This window comes from Nicotiana tomentosiformis, chromosome 2 (assembly GCF_000390325.3).
Source record: "Nicotiana tomentosiformis chromosome 2, ASM39032v3, whole genome shotgun sequence".
Lineage (NCBI taxonomy): Eukaryota > Viridiplantae > Streptophyta > Magnoliopsida > Solanales > Solanaceae > Nicotiana > Nicotiana tomentosiformis.
The window spans coordinates 142,974,187-142,993,313 of record NC_090813.1 but is presented as its reverse complement, the minus strand read 5'-3'; the positions used below and the strand labels follow the sequence as shown (position 1 = coordinate 142,993,313).

Sequence of the window (19,127 nt, the reverse complement as noted above, 5' to 3'; positions counted from 1 at the left end):
CACCATACGAAGCTATTTTCAGGCTCGGAATTCCAAATAGACCTCAATTACTCCAAAACCTACTCCAGACCAATTTTAAAGAACATTAAACCTTCTAATAGTTAATTTTCACTATTAAGCACCGAAACGCTCCCGGGTTGTCCAAAACCCGATTCGAACATACTCCCAAGTCCAAAATTATCATACGAACCTATTGGAATCGTCAAATTCCGATTCCTGGGTCGTTTGCTAAAAATGTTGACCGAAGTCAAATTTGGCCTTTTAAAGCCAACTAAGGAACCAAGTGTTCTGATTTCAACCCGAACACTTCCAAATTCTGAACCAACCGTCCCCTCAAGTCATAAATTTGTAAAAGCATATACGAAGAGTTTTATTTAGGGAAACGAGATTTTAAAAGTCAAAATGACAGGTTGGGTCATTACACTTAAGTTAAGAACAAAAAGAAAAATGGGGATACGACTTGTAGTGTGGGTGCCAATGAAAAGGTCTACGACTCAAAGGGGTTAGCAACGGAAAATTTTTATTTGTAAGTAACAAGCACATCTATGATCAAGCAAAGAACTGCCTTCGTCATCTCCTAGACTAGTACAACTTAAAGATTTCGCTTAGACTACACAAGATTACACAGAATATCATGAATCCTTACACACACACTGCACGTGACTCAATCAAGACGATTCTGTTCAACTCTCAAGTCAAGCAAGCACATATCGTTGAGAATTTTGAGCAATAATTCACTAGGTGACATACAAGTCATGTAACTAAGAACAGGCGTCACATCATAGGCTATTTATTTCACTTAGGCATCACAATTCAAATAAAATATAACAGGAATACAGAGCGCAGGCCATAGCCTAATGTGCCAGCACCAAACATGTCAATAGGTATCTAGAGCAACTAGTTTCCTTTCTATCCTACTTTAAACATAATTAAAACCAAAATATCCGGTTCAAGATATACCTTTGGACAAGAACCGATGCCCAAAGAAAAACCAAGGGAATTACTACCTAACTATCCTAATAAAAGCAAAAGAAAATCTTTTTGTTATTTTTAATCGGACCTTCATCCCTCAAGAAAATTGTTCAAGAGATCCATCGTCGGGAAAAATCAGAGCTTTTTTTGATTATATTTTTTTTGAATAATTTTCTACTATTCTAAACTAACTATGGGTTCTAAAAAAATAACGAGAAAGAAATATTTTTTATACAATTACACTCATAAAGTAGTTTCCCCACCCCACACTTATGTTATGCATAGTCCTCGGTACATTGATCACAGAGAAAGATATTAAAATCAGCAAAGACGTCATTTTCAGAGAAAATAAATTTCCTTTTGCCATTGCATACTCAAAGAAACAACCTGCACCTAGAACTACCAACAAAGACCAAACCTTACCTCATGACATATCACAGATCACACCAGATACACCCCATGATATTCCACCAAATTCACCACAAAACTCATCATATACATCTCAAGACATGCTGCCAAATTCACCTGATATTTCCCACATCAATGACACTTCAACATCCTTTACTTGGCCTAATGATAACCCTGCAGCTTCCCTTGACACTACTACCCGGGATTCTGATTCATTTGATCTGGAATTAAGTCCTTCCCTTGTTCTGGAGCATAAAGAGGGAGGTGACTCCAATGAGGAATCAACTTCCTTCGATGTTGGACACATTCCATTAGATGGAGTTCAGAAATCTTCAAGAGATTTCAAACAACCTATTTGGATGAAGGGTTATATAACCACCAAATAAAGAACCAGCAAACACCCCATCTCCAATCACTTATCCTATGACAGCATCAAGCCAACATATCAAGCCTATCTTGCCAAATTCTTTACATTGGTGGAGTCTAAATGTTTAAGAGATGCAACAAAAGATGCCAGGTGGATAAAAGCAATGAAGTTGGAGATCAAGGAACTAGAAGATAATGGTACATGGGAAGTGGTAGACCTTCCACAAGGGAAAAATGCAGTAGGCTCAAAATGGGTGTACAAGATCAAATACCAAGTTAATGGAGAAGTTGAGAGGTTCAAGGCCAGACTTGTAGCAAAAGGCTACAGTCAAAAGGAAGGCCTTGATTATCATGATACCTTCTCACTTGTTGTTAAGATGGTGACTGTAAGATCAACCATATCACTTTTTGTATCTAAAGGTTGGACTCTATGGCAAATGGATGTATACAATAAATTCTTACAAGAAGATCTATGTGAGGAAGTCTATATCGACAAGCCTGAGGGGTTCAGAAGACAAGGGGAGTCAAGGATGTGCAAGTTGCATAAGTTCTTGTATGGACTAAAGCAAGCATCTAGGCAGTGGAACATAAAGTTGACAGATGCATTGGTTGGTGCAGGATTCTTCCAAAGCAGCCATGATTATTCATTGTTCACACTAAACAAATCTGATGACATTGTAATTATCCTAGTATATGTTGATGATCTACTCATCACAGGGAGTAGCATTGAGCTGATTAGTGAGGCAAAGAGAGTGTTGAATTAGAAATTCAAAACTAAAGATCTTGGTGAGCTGAGGTGCTTCCTTGGCATAGAAGTGTTGAGGTCAAGTTCAGGGGTGATTCTCAATCAAAGAAAGTATGTGCTAGATTTGATCTCTGATATGGCATTAACTATAGCAAGCCCAGCCAAGACACCTTTGGAGTCCAATTTGAAGCTAAAAACTGTGGAGTATGACAAAATGACTGGAGTTACAGGAGATGAAATCTTGCATGACATTAGTTCATATGAGAGGCTAATGTATGTGACTGTCACAAGGCCTAACATCAACTATGTAGTTCATACCTTGAGTCAGTTCATGCAAATGCCCAAGAAATCTAATTGAGAAGCTGCAACAAGGTTAGTAAGATACTTGAAGAGTTCACCAAGACAAGATTGGTTTTGAAGGGATCATTCCCGTCATTATTTCCACATCCGCTACCGGTCCCTCCGACTTCGTCAAAGCCAACTTCACCCCTTGGGGTGTTGTTATCGACCCTCTGAGCCGTTTGGTTTGCAGGAACATTGGGAGGAACGGGGGCCATTCCGTTCGCGTTATTGGAGGTGCATGACAATGCTTGTTTTAACTCTATCATCACCCGATCCTACCTTGAGAGGTGTTTCATGATTTCTTTCTGTTGTTCTCCTAGGATTTTAACCGTTTCCATGACATATTCCTCCTCCACATCATCGCGAGTCTTACTGATTTAGTCATCATGTTTGGACAATTATTCGTGCCCCTCGACATTGTGTGTAATATTGACATCATTAACTGACATATCGTATCTCTCTAAGTAAAGTATCAAAACAAGTTAGTAATAAACATAGGATCAAAGCAATTATGCAATTGTCTAAGCCCCACGGTGGGCACCAAACTGTTTACCTCCAAAACGGTATAGTTAAATTTGTTATGTGATTTATAGACAAGTGAATTGACTTATCCAAAAATGATAAGGAAATAATATTAAAATTAAGATTTAATGATTGAAATCAAAGAAGATAACAAGCCTGGCTCCGAACGCAGTGTCTCTGAGAACAAAAATGAAAATAACGACGAAGTACAAATAGAGTTGTTAAATTGAGAGTAAAAGTAGGAACATAAAGCTTTTGTATGAAGAAAATTTTATGTCCTTACAATGTCTGTTGAGCATGTTATTTATAACCTTACCTAGGGAAACTAGATCCTAGGATCAAGATCCTCTTAAATGATAATAAAAAAATCATTGATGAACGCGTAACGGCAGGAGATGAATACAAATATTCTCTGTAACGATCGCTCATTTAATATTAATGAATATTCCCTCATTGAATGTTATCCGATGACAAACCCTTCACCTTCTACTGTTGACTATGCTCCCCTCAGGATTTACCCGATATCGATTACATTCATTATATCTGATATTGGCTGTTTCCTGACTTGTCCTTTGCCATCTCCGATTTCACGTGTCATGTTACCATTCGACCATCCGTTATAAACAAATTTTACCCCATACATTTTTCCCTTCCAATTCCAAAAGATTGAACTTTTCAAGTTACTCTTCTTATCTATAGTTTGAATAGTCTGCCTGAAAGAATTTGTGTTTCTCTACTTTTTTTTTGCATTCATAATGTGTGTGATATTTGGCTTAAAGTATGTATATTTATATGTATATTGCCTCGCATTTTACTCATATTTCATAGATTTCGGATGTGTAATATAATAAATTATAATAATTCATGGTATTTTTATGCGTAGGAGTCCTCTGAATGCTATGTGGGACAAAATTTCACGATTTGAAGCAAAAAGGGAACAAAACAAAAAATGGGCCAGTGTAGCGCCCTGGATAGTGCATTGCGCTACCCGTGGCACAATTTATAGATCTCAAAATTTTGGCCAACATGCTAGGGCTAGCATGACGCGCTACCCTGGACGATGGGTGACGGAACGCTCTCCTATTTCACTCGGGACAAGGTTTTGACGGCCCTACACACACCCAACTCGTATAAAAAGAAGTCTAAACCTATTTGGAGGGGGAACGCCACTTTAAGAAGAAAAACAACACAAGCACAAAACACTCGGGAGCAAAGATTCTCAGTTTTTCTTCATCTTTCTTAGTATTTTTGACTATTCAACACTTATGGAATTGTCTAACTTCATCATGAGTGGCTAAGAACCTCATTATTCTGGGGTTATGGGTCGTTATTAATTATTGTAGTTTGAGAGTTGATTAGTTTTCTTGGTTTATCATATTAATTTTTTTGTTCAATCTTGCACTAAGTTATTCTATTGCGTAGCTAACAATTACTTTCTACGAATTTATAGTTGAACTCGAAAGTTGGAACTATAGATTGCATATAAGATTGAATAGAGTAAGTTCTTGAATCCAGGCATCGGAGAATATATTCGTGATTAGGATAGACATATTCTAGTTATCTTACTTGGTTATTTTCGCAGAAAATCCACATGCTTTCTTGTTAATTCTAATTATATAAACATATAGTACTAGTTTGGCTTGAATAGGCGAGCAAAACGTCGAAAGAACTTCGCGAACATAATAAACCCTGCTAATCAACAAATTAGATAAATTAATTGAATAAATTAAGTGGAAGAACGCAATAGGAGAGACATTAATCCCATAACCCCGGAATATTCTCATCTTATTGAATTCTTTCTAAGTGTTTGCTTGTTGCTTTGCACCTTTGAATTGTTGGCTATTTTAGTAATTTCATAGTAATTTTGAGTCGTAAAAATCACAATCATCTTCTTCACAACCTCTTGAGCAATAAATTTATAAATAGTTTAGAATGGACAATAGTTGATCATAAATCTTCGTGGGAATGATACTTTCTCATTATTTTATTACTTGTCGACCGCGTATACTTGCGAGTGCATTCGGACCTAACAAAATTTTGGCGCTGTTACCGGGGATTTAGAAATTAACTACTTGTCTAAAATAAGTTTTTTTTTTTCGAGATTTAATTTGTTTCACTGTTTATGACTCAACAAGTGTTCACATTGAATGCTAAGAAGAAGTAACAATTTGAACTATCTTCCTACTTTAGATCCTGAACCCGAAAAGACTCTTCCACAGGTTAAGGATGGAGGCGGAAACAAGAGCAAGAATTGCAGAGTTTGTCATCATAGTCCAACCACAACCAATCGAGATGGCACAAAATGAAGAGTGGCAGGTGATTGAGGCTGTAAGGCCTTGTCTCGCGAACATGACTCAGGCTATCGTTAAGCCTGATATAACAGGGCATTTCGAGCTGAAACAACACATGGTGCAGCTGATCAAATCCACAGGGCAGTATGTGGGTCTATCTCATGAAGATCCATAGTGCCACATTCAGAACTTTCTGGAAATTACGGATACTTATAATTATCTGAACGTCTCTAATAACTATGTCAGACTGACTTTGTTTCCCTTTTCTCTGATGGGGGAAGCAAAGGAATGGTTAAACAAAGAGCCTACAAACTAAATCCTCACATGGAATGATCTAGCACATAAATTCCTCATCAAATTCTTTCCCACAAAGGAAACAAAGTCACTAAGAAGCTAAATTTTGAGGTTTTAACAAAAAGAGGGAGAGACTCTGCGTCAGGCCTAGGAGAGATATAAAAAACTACTCAGAGATTGTCCTCACCGCTGTCAAACTGATGAAGGGTTGGGACACACTTTTGTGGATGGGTTGGATGAGACCTCCAAATTGAGTCTAGACTCGGCTTGTGGAGGAAGTTGCATGCAAAAGCCCTATAGTGAGATTTAGACTCTACTGAATAATTTCACTACAAACGATCAAACTGGAAAGGTCACCGTGAACCAAGAAGAATGATCAAACATAAAGCAGCATGTACACTTGAGCTAGATGAGATGGTAGCCATGCGGGCAGAAATTTCTAAACTTGCCAACCAAGTAGCTAAGATGGCAATGAGTTATGGGCATAAGATGCAGCAGGTTCAAAGGATGGCCATATGTTGTGAAATTTGCGGAGAAGGTCACACGAGTGATCAATATCCGGTAAATCCAGAATCTATTTATTATGTGGGCCAGCAGAGTAGAGGTCTAATGAACCAAAGTGCACAAAATGCGAATACTTATAATCCCAACTGGAGGAATCGCCTAAATTTCTCATGGGGTGGAAACCAGTCTAGTCAAAATCAATGCAGACCCTAAGGAAACAACAATCAGCCCAGGAGCCACCATAACAGCTAGAAGAAAGCACCAATGATATGTTGAAAAAGCTATTAATTGACAACTAGCAACTTTGAACAGACAATGAACAACTCAGGACTGATTTCAGAAATTTGGAGAGGCAATTCGAGCAAGTAGCCTCCAATCAGAATGTTAGGCCTACTGGATCACTCCCAAGTGACACTGAGAAGAATCCAATAGAACATGTACAAGTAATTAATCTAAGAAGTGGGAGAGAATTGGAGGAGTCTCTTTCTCAACGACCTGTACCTGAAAGAGAGTTGGTGCTTAAGCTAGTAAAAGAAGTCGAAAATAAGGATGATGAACACATGCAAGAGATAGAGGTAAGGCCACCACCGCCTTTTCCTCAAAGGTTGCAAAAATTGAAAGATGATTCCAAGTACAAAAACATCTTAGATATCTTGAGCCAGGTGCGTATGAATCTACCTCTGGTAGAAGTGTTGCAAGAAGTTCCTAAATATGTCAAGTACCTGAGAGACATTGTGACCAACAAAAGAAGGTTGACAGAGTGTGAAATAGTTGCACTAACTGAGGAGTGTAGTGCTAGAGTACAGAGTAAGCTCCCGCCTAAGTTGAAGGATCCAGGTTGTTTTACAGTTCCGTTGGCAATTAGAAAACATGAGGTTGGTACAGCCTTGTGCGATATGGGAGAGAGCATTAATTTGATGCCACTATCAGTTTTCAAGAAGCTCGATCTAGGAGAACCTAGGCCTACTACTATAACTCTATAACTAGTAGATCATTCATTAGCAGTGCCTGGAGGAATTATTGAAGATGTGCCGATACGAGTGGGGAAGTTCATCTTCTCCGCTGCCTTTATTATTCTTTACTACCTAGAAAATAAAGAAGTGCTTATTATTTTGGGACAACCATTCCTGGCTACTGGTGGAGCAATTATAGATGTAAGGGAAGAAAAGTTGAAGATGAGAGTACATAACGAGGAAGTCACTTTTAATGTGTACAAGGCACTTAAACTTCCCAAGCATTTTGAGGATTTGTGCATGATCTCGATGGTAGAATCAAAGTTGATAGAGCAAGATCTTTATGTGGAGCCTACTGGCATGGAAACGAAAATTAAGTTAGAAAAAGTGGTGTTGCGAGCTGAATGTGTAAAGGTAAAAGAGAAAAGGGGCTGAGAGGGAAGAAAATATCCTCCTAGAGCACGCAAAAAGGAAAAACTTCATGGAAAGATGAGGAAGCGAAAATGCCCAGCCTGAGCAGAGTAGCAAAGTCATTCCATGACTATAAATAAGGAGCTTGTTGGGAGGCAACCCAGCATGTAATTGTTTTTTTAGCGTTATGTTTTGTTTGTTTTATTTTGCAGATTAGGGAAGTCTGAGTACCTGAAGGTGAAGCTGAGGAGCATGTTTGAGCTTAAGTGTGGGGTCGTCTCGACCCTTAATATTGAGGATCATATTGCTAGCTAGGCCCTAGAGGGTATCAGGGAGTATTTCTCATTCTTGACAAACAACTAGTGTGTTTTAAGGTCTAGGAGGATGTATCCCTTTTGCAACTTTGGGTAGCCCATAAGAGCAGTTGGCCTTGCTCTTTCTACAAACTTGTCACCTTTAGGAACTGTAGTTGCAAAACACAAACACCTAAATATCCTTAGGTGATGCAATGTTGCCTCCTTCTTGAATAATAGCTCATATGGACTTTTGTTACCAGTCACAGTAGAATGTAGTATATTCATGAGGTAGACTGCTGTCTCAATACACATACCCCCAGTATCTACTAGGCACCTTGGATTGGAACCTAAGTGCCCTGACTATATTCAATATATGTCTATGTTTTCTTTCAACCACCCCATTCTGCTGAGGGGTGTGAACACATCTGCTCTGATGAAGTATGCCAAAATCTTTAAGTAAAGTACTGCACTATGAGTTAAAGAACTCAGTACCATTGTTAGTCCTAAAAATCGTAACCATGACACTAAATTGTGTCTGCACCATATACAAAAAAGACTTAATAGCCACAATAGCTTCAGACTTAAGTTACAGCAAATAGATCCATGTATACCTACTGTGATCATCCACAATTGTCAAAAAGTAATGCTTGTTGTCAAAAGTAGCAGTTTTACAGCCCCAAAGATCCATATGTACAATGTGAAATGGTGCATCAGCTCTAGAATCACTACTAGGCAACATCAATCTAGCTTGCTTTGCCAAATGACAAATTGTGCACTTATTCAATTGTGAACGATTTACATGATTATGTAACAACTTCATAGACTTCATTACTGGTGCAGAAGGGTTTCCAAGTCTGTTGTGCCATAAATTGTTGCCATGTCTATGAATTGTTATTGTTATTGGATGTTGTGTGCACTGCTTACCAATGTATGCATCCTTTTTTATGTACATGTCTCCATTTTTCCTACCAATCCCCTTCACCCTTGATCGCATCCAAATGTATACCTCAAAAGAGGTATGAAACAGTCGTGTGCAATAATTAAAATCCAACTAAGAGTCGGGGTCAAATTCACAGGGAGCTAAGATGGGAGTTAGGGGTATATATTTCAATGTGAGTGATTGACTTATCTAGATTGCACTTCCACACAAAGATCTATTTTCTATTTCTAATTTTACTCTAAAGATTGCAAAATAAAAAAAGAAGATTAGAGATACTTGTTTTTGAGGTTTTTCCAAATTGATAAAAAGCCTAGGGCTGTGACCATTACCTACGTGTTTGCCTAATGGGATAAAGACTTTAATGCTTGCTTATTTGATTGAGGTGTATTATAGCTATCAACTCTAAATTGCCCACTCAATACCTCTCGGTCAAAGAGTAGTTTTGCCTAATTTAGCTTTCTCAAGAACAAATAGGTATCACACAAAATAGTTAATAAAAGCTCAAGTCGGGTTATTACTATCTCAAGTCGGGTTAATCAATCTCTTGATAGACCCAATTCCTTCTTAGCTAAGTTATCCTAGACTAGGTCTTTCTTTCTCAAGTAGAGACTAAGTCTAATAGGCATGAATTAATGTTTGCAACTATTAATTCCACAATTAAAGCATGAACTAAGCTAAATAATAAACACTCAATTATAAACAAGCACTAAACTAGATACCCATAAGGTTTACACACTAGGGTTGGGTCACAACTCTAGTAAACGTCTAGCTACTCATACTTAGGTTTGAAGAAAATAGAGAAGAAAGACTAATTAAACTCATAATGAAAGCTTAAAATGATTAAATCTATTGTAAAATACACTAAAGCAAAGTAAACTTCCAATGACCTAATTTTGTGAAACTCGTCTATTTATACAAGATCGAAAATCTCGAACAAAAATACCCCTTGGGAGGTTTTGCTGCCGCATAATTTCATGTGCGGTCCACAGACTTCTTCATATGGCAAGAGCTGGAGTTCTGCGGCCGCACATTTCTGAACTGCGGCCACACGACAACTTTTCTACGGTCCACAGATTTAGCACTGCGGCTGCAAGGCACACTTATGCGGTCCCCAATGTTAGGGTTGCGGCCGAAAGGAAATCTTGTACGGCCGCACAAATCTTGTATGGTCCGTTATTCACTAAGGTCCTGGACTTAGTCATTTTTCACACTCTCTGATCTTCGACCTTTAGCCCCGCACAATTCATGTGCGGTCCGCAATTTACACAATTGTGTGTTGATTTTTTCTTATTTGTTTGCGGCCGCAGATGGAATTCTGCGGTCCGCAATTTCTTCTGCGGCTGCAGAATTCCTTCTACGTGCCACACATTATGTGCTTCTGTGCTCTTTATTGCCTTGTTCTTGGACTGCTCATTTTTAGTCGGATTTCATCTTGGGAGCTCAACTTCCAGCATTCCTGCAATTTTACACAATTTCATGAGTTTCGGAAACATAATTTATTGCTTTTAGACTAAAATAAAAGTTAAAATACGTTAATAAGTAGTCAAAATCCCTACTTATCAATTCCCCCAAACTTAAGTCTTTGTTTGTCCTCAAGCAAACAATTTAGTTCCCACCTCCAAAAGTTAAGAGTCATTTTAGCGAGTCAAAGGTGAGCCATCCGCACATCAGTTGGGACCAACAATTACCCACTCTACTTATGTATTATCAACAAGGCGACAAGTTTCAATCATCATCTCCCACTTCGCATGAGGCTAAGCATTGCCTCCCTAATTGCATAAGGCTAAGCATTGTCTTTCCCTGCGTGAGACTAAGCATTGTCTCCATTTTACATGAGGCTAAGCCCTGCCTCCATCTTGCACAAGGCTAAGCACTGCCTTTCCTTGGACGAGACTAAGCATTGTCTCCCATCCTGCATGAGGCTAAGCCCTGCCTCCTCAACTGCATGAGACCAATCATCGTCTCCCACTTCGCATGAGGCTAAGCATTGCCTCCCTAGTCGCATAAGGCTAAGCTCTGCCTTTCCTTGCATAAACCCAAATGCTATGCTACTTGAAATCTAGCACTATTCTCCACCTCGGGCTAAGCTCTGCCCCCGATCTTACACAAGACTAAGCTTGGTCTTGTTTCGCTTCGCATAACCAAATGTCATGTTTTTGCATCTCATGGGCTGAAATACCGCCATTTTTGTCTGAAGGCGTCATAGTACGAAGGCATCATCCTCATAGCCGGAAGACACCATGCCATGGCATGAGGATCTCTCAATATCGCACATCATTATTCAAAGGCGTCATAGTTCAGAGGCACCATTTTCATGGCCCGAGAATGTCATTTCATGGCCTGCGAATCCCTTATCACGCAATTCATGGCCCAGGACATCTTGGTCTAAAGACATCATCCCCATCGTCCAAAGACAACTTTCATGGTCAAAAGAGAATTTGCATCATGTTTAAATTATCGCAATATACACCTACATGCATTGTATTTAAGTTTTGCAGGTAATCCAGGAGGTAACCGTTCTCCCAATGGGAGCAATCTTCGCTCCAGTTTCTGTTCAATATTCACACCTTGTAACTACCTCAAATACAGCCAGCCACCATCTGTTACCCATTTCCACTTGATGACCTAAAGAGGGACAACAGTTGATACCCAATTGTTTTCTCATATTTTAAAATATATATAGTTTCAAAAATAGTATATTTGCATCATCATTTATTTTATAAACCTATATAAGCATTCTTTTCATAATTTTTAAAAGCTTTAAATTAATTTCTTTCTGTGTTTTATTGTATAAATATCCAATATTTATCCTTAAAATTATTTTTATGATGATTTAATCATCCAAAATTATTGTTTACACTAACATGTATTTTTTATAACATTTTACTCCATTTTTTTATAATTACATTTGCATTTTTAAGCTAATTGCATATTTTTGCAATAATAGCACATATTCATGTATAATTACATTATTCGTGCCAAAATAATTTTTATATTTTTATAATGCTAAGTTTTTATTTTCAATCATTTTAGTGCATAAATAATATTTTTGTTATTTATTAATTACTTTTATAAATTATATTTTGATAAATATTGGGTATTTAAAAATTAGCCCCAATTTCTAAATAATTTCGAACCAAATAAATGGCCCAAAAAACCCAATACCCTAGCCCAATAACCCCAGCCCAAACCAACAACCCCTTAACCCAAAAACCCAGTTGGTACCCGTTAAGTGACACGCCACACTCACTTTTTTTTTAAATCCTGGCCATTGATCTCTCAAGATCAACGGCCCTTGTTATTTCTCTCCCTTTTAATTACCCTCCCAGAAACCCTAACCCATAATCCCATAACCCCGCCGCCCGCATATTCTCTCAACCTCCCCTCCCTCTCTGAAGAACCCTAAACTCGTCGCCCTTAAAATCTTCTCCTAATCCCACTGAATATGGTATTTGATTATCACTTCTTGCCATATTCGATCCCTTTTTGGTACTGGCTGTTCTCCTATAGTGCTTGCCTAAACATGGCAAGCAGATCTCTTCAAAATCAAACCAAAATTGGTTCAAATCCCTGATTTTAAGTATTATTCTGTCTATATTCGTCCTATGCTACTGTGAGTCTGATTATTTGTCTATATTCTGTTGATTTTCACTTTCCCTAAAAATTAGGATTTACAAATCCCTTAAATTGTTTTTTGACTGATTTGCATGTTTATTTACCTTATTTGTTGCTTAAATCACTATGTCTCCCTTGTTTGATGTTTGATTTTACTACTATATAAACCCCTCCCCCATTCCCTTCTAAAGAGGACTTCAATCGCTAAAATCACTATTGAAAAATTAGGGCTTTACTTTGTGTTCATTCATTCTCTTGTTTTTGGCTCTTGGCCGGTTGAAAGCCAAGGCCACCTGATTTCCTACTTTTTCGACCTTTCTTGGGTGTGAGCACTGCCCTGGGTTCTTTGAAACCCTTGGGAACTTGACGCATCTGGGATTCTGGGTCATATTGATGTTCTTTTCTTATTTGTTGAGCAATAACTTGTTAGTTTCTCAACCTTTGCAATGTTTATTCCATTATGTTTTAATTAGCATATCTATGTTTTCTGAAATTGCATGACTTGATATGATCCCTTGACTCTCTTCATGTATGATTCTGCCTATAGCATGAACTTCTCTAGCATTGTCTCACGCCTAAACTGTTGGTTCTAAAAATGTCTTTGTATCTAACTTAGGCAATTTGGACAGTTTGAAGCATGTTTAGCTTAATGTGTTGACAATATGAGCATTTGCATTGGCTGTGTGACCTAATCATGTTTCGTGCCTGATTCTGAATTTCTTAGTGATTAATTTATGTTATTAGTATGCCCTAATCTGTTAAAGCCTTCACTCTAGTTGTAATTTCCTCCTATGACTATGTTTGTCACTCAGTATGTTCTCACTCTGCTCAATTCTGTACCCCTAGCAATTAAGCGGAACCTCTCATACTAGTTTTGCCTAAATTATGATTTTGCTTGCCTCATTAGTATAAGTTGTACTGTTTAAGCCCTAGTGTTTAGCATAACTTGATCCTTAGGTTTGAACTTGTTGATTTAATGATAACTGTTTGTCTTGCTGGCCTAATGTCTCTTTGCTCATTAACTTTGTAATCCCAAAAGTTTAAGACTCCTTGCCTCTTACAAATATACCCTGCCCCAATGTGTTATGTGACAACTTGCAGCATCAACTAGTTTCTTGAACTCATGCACCCTCTGTGTTGATATGTCCATTATGTGATCACTTTGTAGTGTTTGACTCCAAAAAATATAAATGCACTTTTCTAAACCTTGTTACTTTGCTACTATTTTCATTGGTTGTTTCCTTGTTCTGAGTCTCTAATTCTTGGCCAGCTGAAAGCTGCCAAGGCCTCCTAAAACCTCTCTATTAACCTCCCTAGTGTGAGCACTGCTCGGGGTCTACTTTGAGACCCTTGTGAACTTTTGACACACTAGGGCCTAAGGTTCTTGGCCACTTTCTTCTTGACTGCTCAATTATGTCCCTCTATGCCTAATGAATAAGCTAATTGGCTTGTGTAAATGACTATTTTCTTAATCTTTTGATCAACTATGGTTGTTGGGTATCATCCAAGTTCTCTTGTGATTTCTGGGCTGTGTTGAAACCTGTATGGATACGAAATTTGAAGGCCTGGTCAGGCTGGGTGTACTTTGGGCCTGTCTTAGGCCCACTATAGTAATTTTGTAACTTTGTAATTTGATTCATTCATTGGGCCTGTAATAATCCTATAATAATTGGGGTATTATTAAAAATTGGAAAAAATGGGTCTATTCTAATGTTTGCATGAAAAGGGTAGAAATCCTGCCTATAGGATTTGAGTGTTTAATTTGTTCAACATGCTTTGCTTCTATGTGTTTTGTTAGATAATATGCCTATAGGACAAATAATATCACCTATTCTCATGTTCCACTCTCACGTTATTATCTTCCTACTATACTGCAACACAATAATTATTCATTCAAATTGCTTCATGTTAGATATCATGGCTATAGGATTACGTTAAGTAATAAATACCTGCTCTTTATAATATTCACATAGATTTCATGCGTATAGGATTGTAATCGAATTAGTTACTATTACCGCCATTCCCATTAAATTGCTCGCCTAGAAAGCATGCCTATAGGAATGAAAGGATAAATAACTAGTTTCAATTGCCAATTCCTAGAGATCCTACCTATAGGATCTTACTGCTCGCCTAAAAGCGCGTTGACAAAAACAAACACTGGCAATTTTGAACTACCAACTGTCTCACTGCTTTACTGCGCAAACAATTTAGAAAGCATGCCTATAGGATTTGTGATACTCGCGATATGCAAAGCGACACTGCCTGTACGTTTAAAATCCAGAATCACCTAGAAGCCATGACTATAGGATTTAAGACTCTATTAATTCTGAAATTATCACCCCGCCTAATTTGTTTGCATGCATTTGTTGTCTAAGTGTGGAGGCTAACTTGAGCCCTTAATTGCCTTCATATGAAGTCCAACTTGTTTTGTATGTCGCCTAATTTTATCATTTTGAGCAACCTAAGTTAAGTCTAGAACAACCCAAAATAGAAGTCCAAACGCCTCCTGGACCATAGGCATGGGACGGGTAGTGCACGCATAAGGCACGACTTAGAATCAACTAGTGAGACTTAGGTAACAACTTAAAGATAGTAATCGGGTAGCAGGAGATGATAGTCTGTGCCGGCTAAATAATACGAGTAACACCCCACCTCGAGAGAGTTACGAAGTATTATTTATGTTCCACGGGGTGATCCTTTAGGCTAAAAAATATAGGACCCCATATTTTGTATTTAAACCAATTATATGTGTTTACTCAAGGACTTTCTAATAATGATTTTTTTTCAAACTTCTTGTTTTTTCTCTCTCACTATTTGACTAATTCATATAATTCAAGTTCGGCCGGGACCTATAGTTGTGGACCTCGAAGAGTGCCTAACACCTTTTCTTCGAGGTAATTTGAGCTCTTACCCGATCTTTGGTGACGCAAACTGGTTAAACCAGAGTTATTTTCAAATAGGTACCCTAACGCACCTCAAACCCGTTAGGTGACAACTCTCTCTTTTAACACCTTCCTTTAAAAGAGTTGTCACGTGTCGAAACCCGATTTTGCGAGAAAGAGGGGCACGACAATTAGCAATTTGACGGTGTACTTGGAAGATTCTCATGTGATTGACCTTGTCAAATCGCTCCTTGAGGTCCTTCGACACGATGTAGGAATCTGAGGCAAACTCGATTCCACTGAGTAGATCTTCAAAAACTGTGTTGATAATCCACGAGAGGACTGTTGCATTGCATGTTTCCCACTGCTCATGCAACTCCTTATCAAACAATTCCTTTTTACAAGTACCTAACACGAACCCTAGATTTCTCTTATCTTGGAGAGAAATTCTCATCGATCTACTCCACAAGCCATAATTCTCTGATCCGATGAGCTTGATAGGAACAAGCTCTAAACCACGAGTATCGGTAGAATTCATGAAAAGAGGATGCGTATAGGTGAGTTTTTCTACCGCCACAGCTGAGAAAAGCGAGCTTGGAGATAAAGAGATTTATAGAGTGCCTTGAGTAATTGACTCGGAAAATGCGTGAGTTACCAGAATCAATTGCTCTGATACCATGCTAAAATGCCATACGAGCTAAGAGGGAATCAGCCACCGAAGTACTCTAGAAGCTTCTGTAAGAGAGAAGAAGGAGACTGCAGATTGAGAAATGAAAATCGTCTACTATTCCATTAGTTTTGAGTGTATTTATACAATTGTCTTAACCCACTAATTCTCACTAATCTACAACTAATTAACTAACTAACAATTAAATACAACTGTCAACTAATTGACTATCATCTAACCGCCTAACTGCTAACCACTAACTACCACGTGTCACTTCCAAATACACTGCTGCATTACACTGTTACATTAGCATCTCTCAACATGTAATTCTCTCTTCTTCTTTTTTATAGAAAATCTAGTCCCATCTTTCTGCTATTTACTGGCGTATATATCTTAATCTGTTCATACTTCCTACCGTCTTCTATTTTACACATATCGATTATTATTATTATTATTATTATTATTATTATTATTATTATTATTTCCTTCGTTGCATCTTATAAGACTTGTTATCAGTTGGAGTGTCAAACAACTTTCTCTTTAATCACAGTTTTTAATATTTGTTAAAGTATTTTAATTATTAAAATTATATAAATAATAAATAGACTTTGTGTCTAACTCAATCTAAAAGTTAGTTCCTGAATTGAGAATTGTCAAGACCATATAAAGAGTTCAAATCCCTATCCCACAATCGATATGAGAATTCAACATTATAATTTAAAGTAGTAATATTATTCTATTACTATATAAATTTTATTTCAAAAAAGATTAGAAAATAATGTCCAAATTGAAATGAAAAAATAAAATTTGACTCTCTCTCATGGGGTTGTCTACCGGGTTCATAAATGCTCCTTTTTCTGTAAGAAGCTTACGGTGCCAACGGTTAAATCTAGTTCTACACAAAATTTTCATGTTTACTCCCACATTCATCACTTTTTCCACTGCACTGAGCAGTTATCCTTTTTATTCTTAATTTCTTAAATGAAGGTAGTAAAATATAGTAAGATTAGCAACATCTACTGCAGTTCTGGAATTAATTTATAGAATACTCCATTCTTATCTGTTATCAGTCCATTCATTTTGCCTTTTTGGACCGTCACTCTTTGAATTTCGCTTTCTGTCTTTCACTCTTTATTTGTATCTAATACTACTTCCTACTAATATAATGAACTGCTACTATTTTCATCCCCACCCATCATCATTGGCTAGAATTTTATCTTGACAAAGGAAGCTTACTAATTAAGCGTAAAAGAATGTTTAATAACACAATACAAAACTCAAGAACTAATTGCAGGCAGATGATCAGTGGCGGAGTCAGGATTTATACAAAGGGGTGCCAAAATCTAAAGAAGAAGTCAAGAAAAATGATTCTACTAGTGACAGCAAAACAATATTATATTATTACAATCGTACTCGACGGGTTTCATTTCTTGAAATGTTTTTACAATATCATCATTAGAAATAGTACTAAATACATCTTTTTCTACGTAAGGCACCAAGCAACCACTTAAAAGTTCATCATTCATTCGATTACGCATGTCATTCTTGATAAACTTCATTGCCGAAAAAACTCTTTTAACCGATGCAGTGGCAACTGGCAAAAGCAAAGCAAATTTCACCAAGCAGAATGCAAGAGGGAAGTTTAAATGCTTCTTTGTTTGAACCAATTTTCTTGAAAGATTACAAAATCCATTCAAATTAGAGAACCTTTCATCAATATCACGGACATCAATAATGTATGTCACAAGCTGATTCTCAAGAGCATCCATACTAACTTCATCAAAGTTATCAAGATATAATTTAGCCATTTTCATGATCTTCTTGACGTCAAAACTAGAAAATGAGTCAATTGAATTCAAACAAGAAACTCCATGAAGCAAATTAGTAGTCACTTCGTCAAAACGACCATTGAGTTCTTGAATTTGCCAATCAATAATCTTACAAAACACATCAACACGATAATGATGCAAAATAGTATGATCGGCAGATTTACGTCGTGATCTTAAAGAGTTAACGTATGGCTCATCAAAATTAGGTATTAAAATGCCATACTTGATACAAAATATAGATACTTTTTCAATAAGTGAATCTCAATCATCTTCTCTTAAACTTTGCAACCTTCTCTTTGCTACTTCTACAAGTAGCATGGCATTTGCGATATCTTGCTCCTTTTTTTGTAACCATTTTATTTAGCTCATTTGTGATTTCTAAAATATCTCTCATCAAATGCAACATGAATGCAACCTCAAATGTTTCACAAGTTCTGAGATATCCCATTGCCTTAGCTCTCTCATCCATCAAACGTGCATCAATAACAAGTGCTTCAAGAATATCAAGAATAGAGCCAAAAAACGAAGAAATTTTTAAAAAAAATTGTAATGAAAACCCCAACGAGTATCACAAGCTCTTGAAAGACCAAGTTCTTGATTCAAGCCTCTACCGGTTTTAAGCTCACCCATATCTAATGTCTCTTTAATTCTTTTCTTTTGAGATTCTCGAAATTCATCCATACGCTTAAAATAAGATTCCAACACATTCAAAATATTTGAGACCAAAACTACAAGTTCTCCTACTTGAATACATTTTTTTGAAACCGCAACAAGAGTTAATTGAAGTTGATGAGCAAAACAATGAATAGAATGAGCCGATCTACTTTCTTGCCTAATCAACATTTTAAGGCCATTGAGCTCACCTTGCATATTGCTTGCTCCATCGTAACATTGCCCACGAACATATGATAAACTTAAGGAATGTTTAGCAAGTAAATCAACAATTGTCTTCTTTAGAGATGAAGCACAAGTATCATTGACATGAACAATATCAATAAGTCGCTCCACCACAAATCCCATTCTATTAACATATCGTAAGATAATAGCTATTTGCTCCTTTCGTGACACATCAAAAGATTCATCAACTAAT

At 37.3% G+C, this 19,127-nt stretch overlaps 1 protein-coding gene across 1 annotated transcript; it reads left to right on the top strand.

Annotated features, from left to right (window-relative positions):
* The first annotated feature begins 6,312 nt into the window (after positions 1 to 6,312).
* Positions 6,313 to 8,035, top strand: LOC138905767 (uncharacterized). Its single transcript, XM_070194288.1, has 4 exons — positions 6,313 to 6,544; positions 6,757 to 7,251; positions 7,450 to 7,811; positions 8,021 to 8,035. The coding sequence occupies exons 1-4, from the start codon at positions 6,313 to 6,315 to the stop codon at positions 8,033 to 8,035; spliced, it is 1,104 nt and encodes a 367-aa protein (XP_070050389.1).
* Positions 8,036 to 19,127: the final 11,092 nt, after the last annotated feature.

Bases quoted from the DNA above. Each gene is read 5' to 3' on its own strand.
- LOC138905767 (XM_070194288.1), top strand. From the start codon at position 6,313: ATGATCAAACATAAAGCAGCATGTACACTTGAGCTAGATGAGATGGTA. The intron at 6,545-6,756 runs GTCTAATGAACC...AACTTTGAACAG, and splicing joins TGTGGGCCAGCAGAGTAGAG to ACAATGAACAACTCAGGACT. The intron at 7,252-7,449 runs GTAAGCTCCCGC...ATTCATTAGCAG, and splicing joins GTGTAGTGCTAGAGTACAGA to TGCCTGGAGGAATTATTGAA.